General features: G+C 36.2%; 1 protein-coding gene across 7 annotated transcripts; it reads left to right on the top strand.

Annotated features, from left to right (window-relative positions):
* The first annotated feature begins 519 nt into the window (after positions 1-519).
* LOC127415679 (fasciculation and elongation protein zeta-2-like) lies at positions 520-15075 on the top strand. 7 transcript variants are annotated; one of them, XM_051654497.1, is made up of 9 exons: positions 520-784; positions 1052-1160; positions 1245-1373; positions 2246-2387; positions 4237-4496; positions 8195-8270; positions 9362-9427; positions 9547-9572; positions 11217-13457. In XM_051654497.1, the coding sequence occupies exons 1-8, from the start codon at positions 555-557 to the stop codon at positions 9555-9557; spliced, it is 1023 nt and encodes a 340-aa protein (XP_051510457.1). In that variant the 5' UTR covers positions 520-554; the 3' UTR covers positions 9558-9572; positions 11217-13457. The 7 variants fall into 7 exon arrangements, 6 of the variants coding, with proteins under 6 accessions (XP_051510457.1, XP_051510456.1, XP_051510454.1 ...); XM_051654496.1 differs by having other exon boundaries at positions 9750-13457; XM_051654494.1 differs by having other exon boundaries at positions 9547-9585; positions 9750-13457.
* Positions 15076-15968: the final 893 nt, after the last annotated feature.

Genomic DNA, 15968 nt, shown 5'->3' with positions numbered 1-15968 from the left:
ACCATAAGTTAAGGGTCTCATTTTCAGCTCATGTTGCTATCATGTTTGAATCTGATTTCGTAATGGGAGTGACTGGCTATGATTTCATATAGTTGATAACTGCTCCTGTAAGAAGAGGATTTCCATTTGCATTAAATGTGTTATTTCAAAAATGATTGTACTGTTTTGAATTGTTGTGTAGGAGATGTGTTATGTATGCATATTTTCAATAAAGAATTAGTAATTAGTTCCCTAAAAATAACCAAACGTGAACCTTATACTAACGTTAGGGGAACGTTCTGTGTTAGCTGGGTTTCTTGTACTATCAGAGACTTTGGTACTATGTAGCGTTACATTTAAATTAATTGAGATTCAAAGTTCTTTGTGTTTTTTTCACAAGGCGTCAAAGTGAGAATCAATTATTGTTAAAGTTTTCTAAGTATTCTAACAATTTGTAAACAATGACGTGGGGGAGGAGCATAGACGACGCATGTTTACGTGACAAACGCCCCGCCCCCTACGTTCTGCCTAAAGGGAGCGCGCACGCATTGCCTTCCCCATCCTCCGCCGCAGTCATGGCGGTCCCAGTCGCTCCGCTTGATGAAGACTGGCAGGATTTTAACGAGTTCAGAGCGGCCGAAACGCCGCAGAGCTGGACCGCGGAACCAGAGGACTCACCGGAGATCCGCAGCTTCACATCTTTCGAGGAGACACTGAGCGCGAGCTTCCCGCTCTCCAACAACAACGAGTGCACGAGCGTCTGTGCGCGCGCCATGAGCGAGCGCGAGCTGCTGCGAAATGACGAGTGAGTGACAAAAATATACGCAAAATATACATTTAACGTCAATAAAAATGAATGCCAACCATAGCAGTTTGAATAATTTAATTTAATTAAAATATAGTGCATTTGCAATTCAGACAGACTGTGCGTGTGTCTGTGTGAGAAGAGGATATGTTGAAATGTGACTGACAGTTTTTAGTGTGAAGCAATAACCTGCTGTCTCTCTACCGGTTTTTCCCCTCCTTCTGATTTCCTTCTTTATTCATCTGAATGCGCCGTTCTTTCTCTGAGAATTTGGAATGCTCTGACAGAGAATTATGGCAACGTCATGCCAGTTGACTGGAAAACCTCTCACACTCGTTCACTGCACCTGCACACACTGAACCTCCGATCACAAGAGGTAAGACCCATCCATTCATCCATTAATATGTCCCTTCAGTAAGTGCGAACAGTTTTCTGACACACTGGTTTGTTTGTTTTTCAGCAGGTGGAGGTCAGTAATCTTGACCTTTCTGATGATGATGATGATGATGATGAGCTCAGAGATCAGATGGACTTGCACACCATCATCATCTCGTGCGTGAACGAGGAGCCGCTGTTTACTGCAGAGCAGGTACAAACACACTCTTTCACATGTAGTTCCTTAGTTAAAGGGATAGTTCACCCAAAAATAAAAATTCTCTCATCATTTACTCACCTTTATACCATCCCAGTTGTGTATGACTTTCTGTCTTCTGCAGAACACAAACAAAGAATATTTAGAAGAATATTTCAGCTCTGTAGATCCATACAATGCAAGTGAATGGTGACTAAAACTTTGAAGCTCCAAAAAGCACAAAGGCAGCATAAAAGTTATCCAGATGACTCCAGTGGTTTAAACCATGTCTTCTGAAGCAATACAGTCTGTTTTGGGTTAGAACAGACCAAAATGTAATTCTCTTTTCATTCTACAATCTGCAATTGCGGTCTTTAGGCATGATCATGATTTCAAGCTCGATTACAAGTACTGAGGAAAAAAGGAGTTTTGATCTGTTCTCACCCAAAACCGTTGTTTTTTTTTTTTTGTTTGTTTAATTAAAAACTAATATATATATATATATATAATATTATTATTATTATTTTTTTTTTTTTTTTTTTTTGAAAGACATGGTTTAAACCAGTGGAGTTGTTTGGATTATTTTTATGCTGCCTTTATGTCCGTTGTGGTGCTTCAAAGTGTTAGTCACCATTCAATTGCATTGTATGGACCTACAGAGCTGAAATATTCTTATAAAAATCTTCGTTTGTGTTCTGCAGAAGAAAGAAAGTCATCTTGGATGGCATGAAGATGAGTAAATGATGAGAGAATTTAAATTTTTGAATGAACTTTCTCTTTAAATAGTTGAATATTTTCCTTCTTTAATCCTTTTATTAGTGTTTATCATAAAGTGTGTATGTGTGTGTGTGTGTGTGTGTGTGTGTGTGTGTGTGTGTGTGTGTTATCAGGTTATAGAGGAGATTGAAGAGATCATGCAGCAGTCTCCCGACTGCGAGGAACATGAGAGTCCATCCCAGTTTGACCTCTCTATGATGTCCCATGACTTGAACACACTCAAACACTCTACATCCAGTAGCAGCTATGAGGAACGTAAGTACTTTGTGTGTGTATGTGTGTGCGTGCTTGTGTATATGTGTATATTAGCACATTTCAGAGGTACTGAAGTTTGGTGACTCTTAAATATTAAATAGATCAGAGGCTCATGGGTTAAAGGAAAAATAAGCCTTTTTTTTTCTCTCCTTTTTTTAAACTTGTGTTAGTAGTTTTCCTCGTTTATAAGTTGCTTTGGATAAAAACAGCTGGAAATAAAAGCTCAGACTGTCTTGAGTGTAAAAATGCTTAAAATCATATTCCAGAAAAAAATCATTTAAAATTTGACAAATAACTAAAACTCATTATGCCGTCCTTCCAGGATATTGTGATCTTGCCAACACAAGAATTCATGCAAATTCAACAACTCTCTGCATTATTTGTGGTAACTTGCAATTTTGTACAATCTCCCCAATTGTTTCACACAGGGGTGGACTGGGAAGAAAATTCATCCCGGGATTTTACATAGAAACTGGCCCAAAATTTGTTGAGCCGGGGGGGGGGGGGGTTGCTGTCCTATTCGGCATATCGCAGGGCCGTTTTGTGGTGCGTTCCGCATAACGCGGTGGCCCCATTTCGTGGCCGGCCCACAGGGACAAGTCCCGGTTCTCTCAATGGCCAGTCTGCCACTGGTTTCACATAAATCATGAATCTGTGGGAATCCAATCGCTTTTATACAGTTGAAGTCAGAACAGAAGTTTACATACATCTTAGCCAAATACATTTAAACTCAGTTTTTCACAATTCCTGACATTTAATCTTAGAAAACATTCCCTGTCTTAGGTCAGTTAGGATCACTATTTTAAGAATGTGAAATGTCAGAATAATAGTAGAGAGAATTATTTCTTTCAGCTTTTATTTCTTTCATTACATTCACAATTGTGATATAGTCAATTAAAAGTGAAACAATCTGTCTGTAAACAGTTGTTGGAAAAATTACTTGTGTCATGCACAAAGTAAAGTCCTAAACAACTTGCCAAAACTATAGTTTGCTAATATGAAATCTGTGGAGTGGTTAAAAAATGAGTTTTAATGAGTTCAACCTAAGTGTATGTAAACTGACTTCAGATGTACATAGAAGCAAAACAAATCCTTGGAAAAATGTGGCATTCATCGCATTTCTAAATTTGATTAAAATTCCCTTATTTAGATCATTACATTTTACTATCACAGTTATTTCAAATAATTGATCAAATGATCACGGTCAGGCAATGTAATAATCGCAACAGGCCTAATTGAATCCTCATTTGTGTTTTTAGTTTACAGTTTTATTGTTGGTCTATTATTTTCACATTACCAAAGTTTACTTGCGTTGTCTGGGCCAGAAGATTTGTCAAAAAAATTATTAAGGGTCCTCCATTAAATTTGCCATATTATGGGTTTCACCTATTGTACAGTGTTTCTTTGTGTATAATATTTTAAGGGAATTACGTGTATATGGTCATTGACAAAAATGTAACAATTAAACTGTGATTATTTGTGTTTTCACTACAGAGTGACACAAAAAACACAGCAGTTGACATTGCAGTTTTTGAGAAACTGCAGTAAATTCAGTCATTTTGACTGATTTTGAATTTAGATTGTGTATTGTTCACTTAACACTAAAAAGTCATTGTTCAATACAAAATAGGCCTACATATTTTGTATTTTTTTTTTTTTTTTTTGCACAAAGTCCAAAAGCTGTTTATATATTATATCTGAGACTGAATTGGAGAGTTTGTGTAGAGATGTGTGTGTTTTGTAAAAATTGTGCTGGTTTTTTAAATGATTGTTGAACTTCAGACAATTGATGTTTCTGTTTTATTTTCTCATGGGTCCCATACTCCATCATTCTTTCTCTCTGTCTCAGGGTTGCATGGTTTGTGTGTGTCTGAGCTTCTGGAGCGTCTGGAGGAGGTAGAAAAGCAGATCCGTGGTCTCTCAGAGGAGCTGATTGATCAGCTGGCTGTGAGGGAGGAGCTGGACTTCGAGAAGGAGGTAAAGAACACGTTCATCTCGGCACTCATCGATGTGCAGAACCGACAGAAAGAACATCGAGAGCTGCTGAAGAGGAAGATGAAGACCACAGCAGGTGTCCAGCGATCTGACCGCTCGCACGTGCCGGGAACTGTAAGAACACAAATTACTCGGTAGTAAAAATGCTTTACCATGCTTTCACATGTTAAAGCTGAAGTGTGTTATTTCTGCACCAATAGCGTCACTAAACAGAACTGCAAAAATAATCACTTGTTATGCTTGGAATAGCATACTACCATGTGCTCATGCATTTTATTTTTTAGAAATAGCAATAGTAGAGTGGTAGAATTCTATTTCAATCATAGATTCCAGAAAACTACCCCATCTTTCATTTATTCTACAAGCAGATAGTTAGGGATGCACTGATGCGACTTTTTCTCTTCCAATTCTGATATCTGAAATCTCGGTATCGGCCGATACCAATCCGATACCAGTGTAGGTTTTTTGCATAATCAGTTTAGAATACCTTTACCTCATTGTGTGATACTAATTGGGGGTACTCTTTAATATGTAAAGAAGCACAAACCTCTAACTACACATTATTTCAATATAAATGTACACCCTATTAAGAGAAACTTTATTGTTAACTAGTTTACTGGATAATGTAGCAGCAAAATAACAGTAATTCCAGTCTAAGTCTTCAGTAGAAAATAAGCCAGTTTTCTTTGCAAATTGTTTTATGGTTTTTGCAATTTGCTAAAATTGTTCAATTTAGTTGTAAGAAATCAGTCCACTTTTAATTCACACAGTTATTTTTTGGAACCCATTCAACTTAAATATTGTTATAATTTGTAAACAATAATGATAATAATAATAAATTATTATAATTATTATAGTTATTATTATTATCATTGACTTTTAGAATTTTAAATACAGCAGTAATATACAGTTGAAGTCAGAAGTTTACATACACCTTAGCCAAATACATTTAAACTCAGTTTTTCCACAATTCCTGACATCTAATCGTTAAAAACATTCCCTGTCTTAGGTCAGTTAGGATCACTACTTTATTTTAAGAATGTGAAATGTCAGAATAATAGTAGAGAGAATTATTTCTTTCAGATTTTATTTCTTTCATCACATTCCCAGTGGGTCAGAAGTTTACATACATTTTGTTAGTATTTGGCAGCACTGCCTTTAAATTGTTTAACTTGGGTCAAATGTTTTGGGTAGCCTTCCACAAGCTTCTCACAATAAGTTGCTAGAATTTTGTCCCATTCCTCCAGACAGAACTGGCATAACTGTGTCAGGTTTGTAGGCCTCCTTGCTCACACAAGCTTTTTCATTTCTGCCCTCAAATTTTCTATCGTATTGAGGTCAGGGCTTTGTGATGGCCACTCCAATACCTTGACTTTTTTGTCCTTAAGACATTTTGCCACAACTTTGGAGGTATGCTTGGGGTCATTGTCCATTTGCGACTGAGCTTTAACTTCCTGGCTGATTTAAAAAAAATAAAAATTCCTTCCCTTTTTCTCCCCAATTTGGAATGCCCAATTCCCAGTGCGCTCTAAGTCCTCATGGTGGCATAGTGACTCGCCTCAATCTGGGTGGTGGAGGACAAATCTCAGTTGCCTCCGCGTCTGAGACCGTCAATCCGCACATCTTATCACATGGCTTGTTGAGCGCGTTACCGCAGAGATATTACGCGTGTGGAGGCTTCACGCTATTCTCCGCGACATCCATGTAAAACTCACAACGCACCCCACTGAGAGCAAACCACATTATAGCAACCACGAGGAGGTTACCCCATGTGAATCTACCCTCCCTAGCAACCGGGCCAATTTGGTTGCTTAGGAGACCTGGCTGGAGTCACTCAGCACACCCTGGATTCGAACTCGCAACTCCAGGGGTGGTGGTCAGCGTCTTCACTCGCTGAGCTACTCAGGCCCCCAAAAAAGGAATTTTAATGACTTCAACCTAAGTGTATGTAAACCTCTGACTTCAACTGTATTCAATCATGCACCTTCAACTGTAAAACCTTCAGGCTTTTATTTTGACATTCTGAAATCTCCAGGAAGTCCTGTAAGTGTGTTTGTATGTTGGTGGGTTCACAGTAATTTAATTAGCTTCTTATTAAAATTGTTAAGTGCTCTAAATGCATATTATTAGTGAATCGAACTATTGAGCATCTACATCTGAGATGTTGTTCATGAGTAGCACTCAAATAATGCACCGCTTTGAAGTCTAAAAATAGCTGCGAGTGCATCACTAGCCTGCACGTGAGTTTGTGTGTCAACAGAGCAGCACCATTCAGTAACAAGCTGGCGCTGCACATACTATATATTTACTTTTGCCTTTTGCAATTCACAGAGCTATTGCATGTCTTCAGGTGGTTTTGATTAAAATGCACGAGTCATATGAACTACTTTTATGGTGTTTTTATGGTTCTATTATGTCATATTTAGAGCTTGACAGTAATGAACATGACTAACACATACTATCGGATTTGGATCGGGCTTGTCGGCCCGATACCCGATCCGCCTAAAACATCAGTATCAGAGACGATACCTATCCTAGTATCGGATCGGTGTATCACTAGCAGATAGTCCCACTACCCAAGGACGAACAAGCGTACAAAAAACCAAAACTAAATTATTATTAATAATTTAAAAAGAATGTTTGTCCCTTGATTTCATGGCATTGGTGTTATCAATGTTAAAACCTTTTTATGTTTTAACTTTTTTTTTTTTTTAAATACAAATAGTTGTAGAAAATAATTTAAGGTCAAAGTTCAGAGGCTGCTTAAATATGCAGATAGTGATTTTTCACAGCATGTTAAAATGTTTTTGATTCACATTTCACAAAAATATTTGGTGTTGTACCCCATTGAACCCTCATTAGTGTTAACTTTCTTATTCGTGAAACAAAATGAAATAATAAAAGGAAGAACCACAGCCAAGTTGTCCTTTTGTGAATGCAAATTGTCAACATGTTACAAAATGTTCACCCTCAGCGTTTATAGGCAAAAACTAAACTGGGCGAAAAATGTCAATTTTTTGAGAATGGTGCATTTGCATTTTCGGTCAGTTCCTCACATAAATCTGACTTTAGAAAACATGGAACTTGGCACATGAGTCATATGGACTACTGTTTACAGACCCAGTTTTTCACTTTTGTTGGAAAGCGAAGTGCGTTTTAAGGGAGCACACTACAATTGCACATCAATTTTGTTATGAATGAACCAAGAATTGTTACTGTGAGAATATGTAGTTAAAGATGCATATTGAGAAATATTGCACTTGTAATAAGTGGTGTTTTATAAAAATAAATGAACTGAATGAATAAAATATTTTTATTTAAAATAAACAAAGAATTTGTTTTAATGACGTCTTGAGCATAATCCTTGAAAACAAATAAAAATTGAATTTGACTAAGAAGCATCTTTACTGTGTTATGAATTCAAAATCAGGTGTGTATGATTGTACTATATTTAAGCAATGTCACAGGAGCAAGAGTGCGATTATGGCCCTACATCAGCACTGCTGTGATTCGGCCACAGTCACAAGACTTAACTTCAGATGTAACTTTTAATTCAGGCTCTGTTTAAAGTTTTGTGGGAGTATTGAATCGTGAATTCAGTACTGTAAATCGAACCAAATCCTTACACCCTTTATAATTTCAGTTTTTTTAAAAATCACATTTTCAACAAAATACAGGAAATAACATTTAGTTTTATTTTAACCGATTAATCAAGGAAAATAATCGAAGATTAGTCGATTATCAAAAATAATTGTTAGTTGCAGCCCTAATTGATTGTTCACAAGTGTCGTATGTCTCTTTTTCTCTTTCAGTATTTGACGACAGTGATCCCGTATGACAGGAGCAGTGGAGCCCCATCTGTAGAAGATCTGCAGATTCTGACCAAGAGTGAGTCAAGCTGTCTGTTAACAACATTGGTTATAAGTGTCTACTCTTAATCTTTGTTTTTGGGAGTCTAGGTCACATGTACACAGGCTTGTAGTGTGGGGTTGAAGGTCACAGGTATGTCTAAGTAGAAGGCCAAACAGCTGGCAATATATTGTTCTGTATCAGCCATTATTGGTAGTCACAGTGTGTGGAGTAGCCATTGATTCTAATGCTTGAGCACTGTCAAGGTTAATTTATACTAACTGGGCGAACAGGCTTCGCTTAGTTTGACTACAAATGACGATGAAATGCAGTGATGTTTTTGTTCTGCCAAGCTGTTTGTTTGGTGAGATTTCTCTTGTTTGCATACATCTCTGAAATTCTTGACCCAATAGAACTTGGCTAGTCGAAGAGCGCTGATGATTGGTTAAAACTGTTCTTGGGTATGGTTTGGATGTGACCCTTTTATTTACAAACGCACTTGCCAGCTGAGGAGTTGTTACCTAGGTTACTGTCATTAAAATGGATATCTTTGAAGCCCGTCTCTCAGAGATTGTGCGGAAGTATACTTTTTTTACATGATTTGCAACACAAACTCTACAAAGACAGCACAGCCACGACAAAAGAGTAGAGATAGATTGGAGTTTTTAAAAGTGGAAGTGGCCGTGACAAGTTTAATAAAGCAAAGAAGTGACGCGGCGCTAAAAGTAGCGGCTCACGGAAAAACCTGCATTATTGGCTTTACTTGTGGCTGCAACAGTACATTAAACACAGTGGCATCACCCTCAACAAACTCATTTTAAAACGAAGTCGCACAGAGTATAAACAGCGGCTTCAGTTCGTCCAGAAGAAAAACATTTGGCTTCTTCCATAGTATAAATAAGGCTTCAGGTGTGACCTGCAAAGTGTTCTGTATGTGCATGTCAGGTCAAACCAAAAATGTTCTGTGAAATTTTGTGGCATATGCATTTCAGACCACCTCCAACTGTGGTTTAAGTAATCGGATCACAAAACGTTTTAAACCGTTTATCACCTGTATTTAGTGCTGATCGGCTCACCTGAGATAGACACCGTTTGGGTATGAATGTATATATTTTTGTGTTTCTCTGCAGTTCTTTATGCCATGCGCGAGGACAGTGAGACAGTTCCTGCTTTTCTCACTGACTACATCCTCAAAGGTATCAGACCTCATGAATTTCTATCATTGTCAGTCTGATTGTCAGTCTTATCATGTGTATGTGTGTTTTATGATGTTTGGTTTTGTTTTTTGTTTTTACTCTCGCTGCGTTTGAACTAGCACTGGTGTGAGAGGTGAAGACAGAGGTTTGTTGATCTGTTGAGCACAAACACACACACACACACACACACACACACACACACACGTATGTTTAAATAAGGACATATTGCTTTTATTGAAACATTAACCCAAACCCTAAAAGAAAACCTTTTGCATTTTTTGGGGGGGGGGATTTTTTTCTCCTTTTTCTCCCAATTTGGAAGAATTGCCAAGAGTTGCCTCCGCATCTGAGACCATCAACCCACGCATCTTATCACGTGGCTTGTTGAGCGCGTTGCAACCACGCTCAACTCGCCATGTGCCCCACCGAGAACGAACCGCATTATAGCAACCACGAGGAGGTTACCCCATGTGACTCTATCCTCCCTAGCAACCGGGCCAATTTGGTTGCTTAGGAGACCTGGCTGGAGTCACTCAGCACGCCCTGGGATTGGAACTAGCGAACTCCAGGGGTGGTAGCCAAACCTTTTGCATTTTTAAGGATTTAAAAGGAACATTTTATTTATATTTGTTTCGATTGAGGACATGGATTTAACCCAAAGGGTGGTCCAGTTTAATTCACTTTTGTGGACAGTTTTGTCCTTCAAGTAAACACACACACATCTGTAGAAAGCTGGAGGGTTTTTACTGTCTCTTGAGTGTGTGTTGCGTGGATTTTGTTGAATTAAAATATCAGTGCTTGCAAAGCAGCTGGTGTTTTAAAAATTTTAGGCTTCAATTAGTTGAATTTGAGCTGAATAAATTGCAGGAAATTGTGGAGAACAACAATTAAACAAAGATACATTTCAGTGCAGTGCTGCCTTGCTAGCACTATCATTAATGAGTTGAATGCAGAAGTACTCAGTGCTATGGAGTTATAGAGCACAAAAGTGCCCCGCCCACTTATTCAGTGTCTGGGTTCCGCAAGTATTTTTCCCATTCATTTCTTCCATAGACTTTTCAATAAACCCTTCATTAAAGAGTTGTAAAGCATGAACCAAGCCAACCAGCACCGAGGTAAATCGCAACATTACAGACTTTATTTTAAGGCAAAAAATATTTGAAAATACGACAAAGTCAAAGGTACAAATCTGTGTACTTACCGTCTTTCACGAGGACACGAACTACAATCCCATGAAGCACTTCGAATGACATGATCGAATGTAAAACTATGGAAATATATAAAACTAGGTTATATAAACAATATAGTTTGTTTATTGTGAAATATTCTGATATACACAAATATATACGTGAAGGGAGGCCAACTCGTTTGCATCATTCAGAGTGCATCTTTGAAGTGGGCAGTCGCTTCCACAGGCTTTCTTGGACGCGGTTCTCTGATTGGTGGATCTTTCACTGCTGTACCATGAGTTCTGTAGTTGTTCACCAGGAATTATGCTATTAAAGGCATTTTTTAAACAATGAAGTTGAAATAATGCAGGCAGATGGCTTCAACAGAAGCATATACCATGGATTAACAACCTTGGAGCTCACAGTGGGTCTGTCTTTAAAGAAATGAATTGTCAATATTAAGTTATTGTTAGAAATCAATTTGTCTATGGAAAAAATAAATGGGATTTTTACTTCCGGAACCCGACTGTTGCGCTGTATTCCCAGCTGACTCCTGCTTCACCTGATTGGCTGAGGTCTGATGACTGACAGTTCATTTATCCAATCGTCTGTTCTTCCAGTGCTGTGTCCCACTTAAATTTGAGGAGCTGAAAACTGGTTCATCTCATCGGTACGGAGGAACGCTCTTATTCTGCAGATGATATTCCATTGTAATAATGCACAAAATTTACCCCCAGTGGCATTTATTTCTTTATCTGAATGCATGTTTTTGTTTTATGTTGATCTCATTAAGTGTGCGAGCTAGATTGCAGTATTTCAGTTATTTAATTTCCTAATGCAGTTTATATGTCAGTAACAGCGTTGTACTGTTACTCACTGTTTTCTTTATTTTAGTTGATCTTGTTTATCTTTCATATTGTGTAAGATGAAATCATATTCAGATGAGTTGGTTTTCAGCTGCAGGTCTTTGCTGTTTTCTTGTGTGGATGTGGGAATTCTCTCTCTGTCAGTCTTTCCATCAGATAAGTATGACAGTTTTTAGGAAGTCTTGAGCATCTGTGGGCTTTCTATTAATCTGAAAAGATTCAAATCTGAAAGTGATCTTTCCATCCAAGACAGAAAAACTGTAGGGAAGCCATGTAGTGTGTTTCTGTGAAGTCATTTTGGTAACACTTTACAATAAGGTTGGATTCGTTAACATTAGTTAATGCATTAGGTATCATAAACAAACAATGAACAATACATTTTTGCCAGCATTTATTAATCTTTTTTTAAATGTTAATTAATGAAAATACAATTGTTTATTGTTAGTTCATGTTAATTCATAGTGCATTAACTAATGTTCACAAATACACCTTTTGATTTGATTTAAAAAATGTATTAGTATATGTTGATATTAACATTAAGATTAATAAATGTTGTTAAAGTTTTGTTCATTGTTAGTTCATGTTAACTTAAGTTATTAACTAATGTTAACAAATGGAACCTTATTGTAAAGTGTTATAATAATAAAATCAGCACAAAAACATGTATTTCGGTCACAGTTGAACAGATTCATCTACAGCAGCACACAATTTACAATACATTTAGGCTAGGAATATTTTTGACTTGTACTGTACATAATCAAAATGGGTATATTTGAACATCTCTGGAGTTTGTGCCTCTAAATTCTCAATGACAGTATTAATATTCATTTAAAGATGTGTGAGGTATTAAATTAAGAGTTCAGGTGTGAAAAGCAGTTGTTCAGTTAAAGATGTTTTACCTTATGAAGTGAGCTTCTTGACTGTCAGATGTCAGCAGAGGAACATGGTATGGTATAAGAAATTTTACAGGTCACATAAGATCTTTGGAATTGATTAATGTCGTAAAGTGTGGAGAAATAACTAGCATTACATTAAGAGATAAACACATCTTTCTGGCCTCACTGAGGTCCTGTACTGAGATTGAGTGACTGTCTCCAACTTCAAGTCTTTGATTGTATTTCTTGACTGGTGAACCACAGGTCAGATATGATATTTTTGTATGTGTAGTTGTAAATGCTGAATGCTTTTTTTTTTTTTTTTTTTTTTTTTTTTTTTTTTTTTTGAGAGGTTGAGATCTTGTGTTGAGTCTTGCAGATGCACAACCTTAAACTCGGGAAGAAATCATGTGTCAGTATGAAATAAATGTCTCTTAATGCTCATGTTAAAGGGATAGTTCAGCCAAAATTATAATTCTGTCATTATTTACTCAACCTCATGTTTTCCGAAACATATTTGATTTTCTTTCTTCCATGGAAAGTCTCGGTCACCATTCACTTTTATTGTATGGAAAAAGAGGTGCAATGAAAGTGAATGGTGACTAGGTTTGGAACAACATGAGGGTGAGTACATGACAAAATTCAAATTTTTGGATGAACTATTTGTTTAATGCAAGTGAATTGCTTAACTGTCTGTCAGAGATTTTAAGGTCAAAATCGTTTTCATGTTTGTAATGCATTCAGAATGAAAAAGTCGCTGCATGCACTTTGAATTTGTCTCTGAAAGGGAATAGAACAGATAAAACATTAGTGAACTACAACTCTTAGATGTAACTCTTGAGTTGTGTTGTCATGAATGTGTGTCAGGTTGAGGTGGCCTGACACTGAGTAACATTAATAAACTTCATCAGGGTACACATGCTATAATAACTAGAGGTTATATATTTAACAAGCAATAATCAAACGCTGCCTTTGTAAGTGCATGAAGTTTTGTACATTGAAACTGATATTTTTAATGCAACAATTTTTGTGCTAATGGTCCTTTCAAATAAATATTTTATAAGAAACATGTACATAGTAGGACAGTTTCCAAATAAAGTTGTCTGTTCTGTTCATCAAATCTGCTGTGTTTTTGTGTTTGTGAGCTCTAAGTAACGGTTCCCACGGTTATGGGAAAACCTGGAAATGTCAGGGAATTTTATTTATTGTTTTCCAGACCTGGAAATGTAATGGAAATGTTGAACATTTTTAAACTCTTGGCAATTTCTATAGTGAATGTAATTTATTGTATTTTTTTTTTTTTTCTAGTTTTCACTGTTCTAAAACATTTCATTGGCTAAATTGCTCTTTTGTAGAGATCGTGTAGAGGAAAACTTTAGCAATGTGTGATTATAATTCTGTTGTCTAAATTAATTTTTTACTGTCTCCAGTAATATACAAATGCCTATAAATATAATGGAAATTCATTGGTCAGGGTGGGAACCCTGAAGATATTTTTATTTATTTTTTTACTTTAGTCCTTGAGTGCCACTCACCAGAAAATAAGACAAAATAATGAGATGTATATACATTATATTAATAATATATTTAGCCGTGACTATTCACAATAGCACAGCTTCTCGTACCTTTATGTTTAAATATAAACCATCAAATTACAACATTGATTTCTTTAAAAAAGAAAATTCAGCACTAATACATTATAAATACAGTGGCCAAAATGTATTTGGACACTTTGGCTACATTTAAAAATGTATTAATGTGTTTTCATCATATTACAAAATATCAAAGCAAGTGGCATTTATTTAAAAGAAAGTGCAAGCACATTTTTTAAAACATTTCACAAAAGAAGTTTTAAGGTTTCAAATTGCCTTGCCTAGTATGATGAACTACATAATATTTAACCCTTGTGCACTGTTCGGGTATCTTTGGACCCGTTTAGATTTTATATAAAGGGTCGTAAAAAAAAAGAAAAAAAAAAAGCAACACTTGTGATGTTCCGGGTCAAAGAAAAATCAATAAATCAGACACAATGCAGAACACAACCACACATAAATGAACGATTGAGACTATCACACATCCACAATGCAGAAAACACTCTATAATACACTCTATTATATTAATGATCTCTCATTAGAATATTTTCTATTTCCAAACTCTACCCCTAAACCTAAACCCAACCATCATGTGCACATCACTAGATTTTGAAGATCAACATCATCTGACCCACTTATTTGGCCCTCATAAAGTGTAGACAAACCTGTCTATATATACCAAACATACCACACAGGATGAAGTTTGAGTCTGACCCCTGTGTGACAAAGTTTATGCTAGAATTTTGATGTTTGAAATAAATGACAGGTAACAAAATTATAAAAAAGCATTGTCATGTTTGACAGCATATTGGTGCATCATTGCAAAATCTGACACTTCAACACCAGTGGTAACAAATGCTACAATTTGACAAATAATATATATATTTTATTTTATTTTTTTTAAATGTCTAAATATATATCCACTTCATAACTTGTGATAATATCTAGAAATTAAGTTTGTAAGAGCATGAGCTTAGAGATCAGCCAATGCATGGAGCACTGAAGTAATCTACTGGCCACAGTTATTTCATGTAATATATATTTTTTTTTATTCCAGCAGATGTCTCCAGAGACCCCCAATGCATGACAGATTGTGATGTTTAGACAATTTCAATTTACTGAAATAAAGGTGTTTTTTTTATTGAAGTGAAGATAACATAAAATGTGCTTTTTTATATTAAAATGGTGTAATTTAGAGCTAAATAAGTTCTAAATACCATAAAATTCCCTCTAAAAATGCACAACTTTAATGAAATTAGTGTTATTACATATCTTTAAAAATATAAAAAGTAGTAAAACAGGAAAATATTACACATGTACACTGGCGGCCAAAAGTTTGGAATAATGTACAGATTTTGCTGTTTCGGAAGGAAATTGGTACTTTAATTCACAAAGTGGCATTCAACTGATCACAAAGTATAGTCAGGACATTACTGATGTTAAAAACAGCACCATCACTATTTGAAAAAAGTCATTTTTGATCAAATCTAGACAGACCCCATTTCCAGCAGCCATCACTCCAACACCTTATCCTTGAGTAATCATGATAAATTGATCATTTGGTACTAGAAAATCACTTGCCATTATATCAAACACAGTTGAAAGCTATTTGGTTCATTAAATGAAGCTTAACATTGTCTTTGTGTTTGTTTTTGAGTTGCCACAGTATGCAATAGACTGGCATGTCTTAAGGTCAATATTAGGTCAAAAATGGCAAAAAAGAAACAGCTTTCTCTAGAAACTCATCAGTCAATCATTGTTTTGAGGAATGAAGGCTATACAATGTTGAAATTGCCAAAAAAAAAAACTGAAGATTTCATCAAAGGTGTACACTACAGTCTTCAAAGACAAAGGACAACTGGCTCTAACAAGGACAGAAAGAGATGTGGAAGGCCAGATGTACAACTAAACAAGAGGATAAGTACATCAGAGTCTCTAGTTTGAGAAATAGACGCCTCACATGTCCTCAGCTGACAGCTTCATTGAATTCTACCCGCTCAACACCAGTTTCATGTACAACAGTAAAGAGAAGACTCAGG

This window comes from Myxocyprinus asiaticus, chromosome 25, assembly GCF_019703515.2.
Source record: "Myxocyprinus asiaticus isolate MX2 ecotype Aquarium Trade chromosome 25, UBuf_Myxa_2, whole genome shotgun sequence".
Taxonomy (NCBI): Eukaryota; Metazoa; Chordata; class Actinopteri; order Cypriniformes; family Catostomidae; genus Myxocyprinus; species Myxocyprinus asiaticus.
Note: the sequence above shows the minus strand (reverse complement) of the source record. Positions and strands in the feature narration are given on the sequence as shown.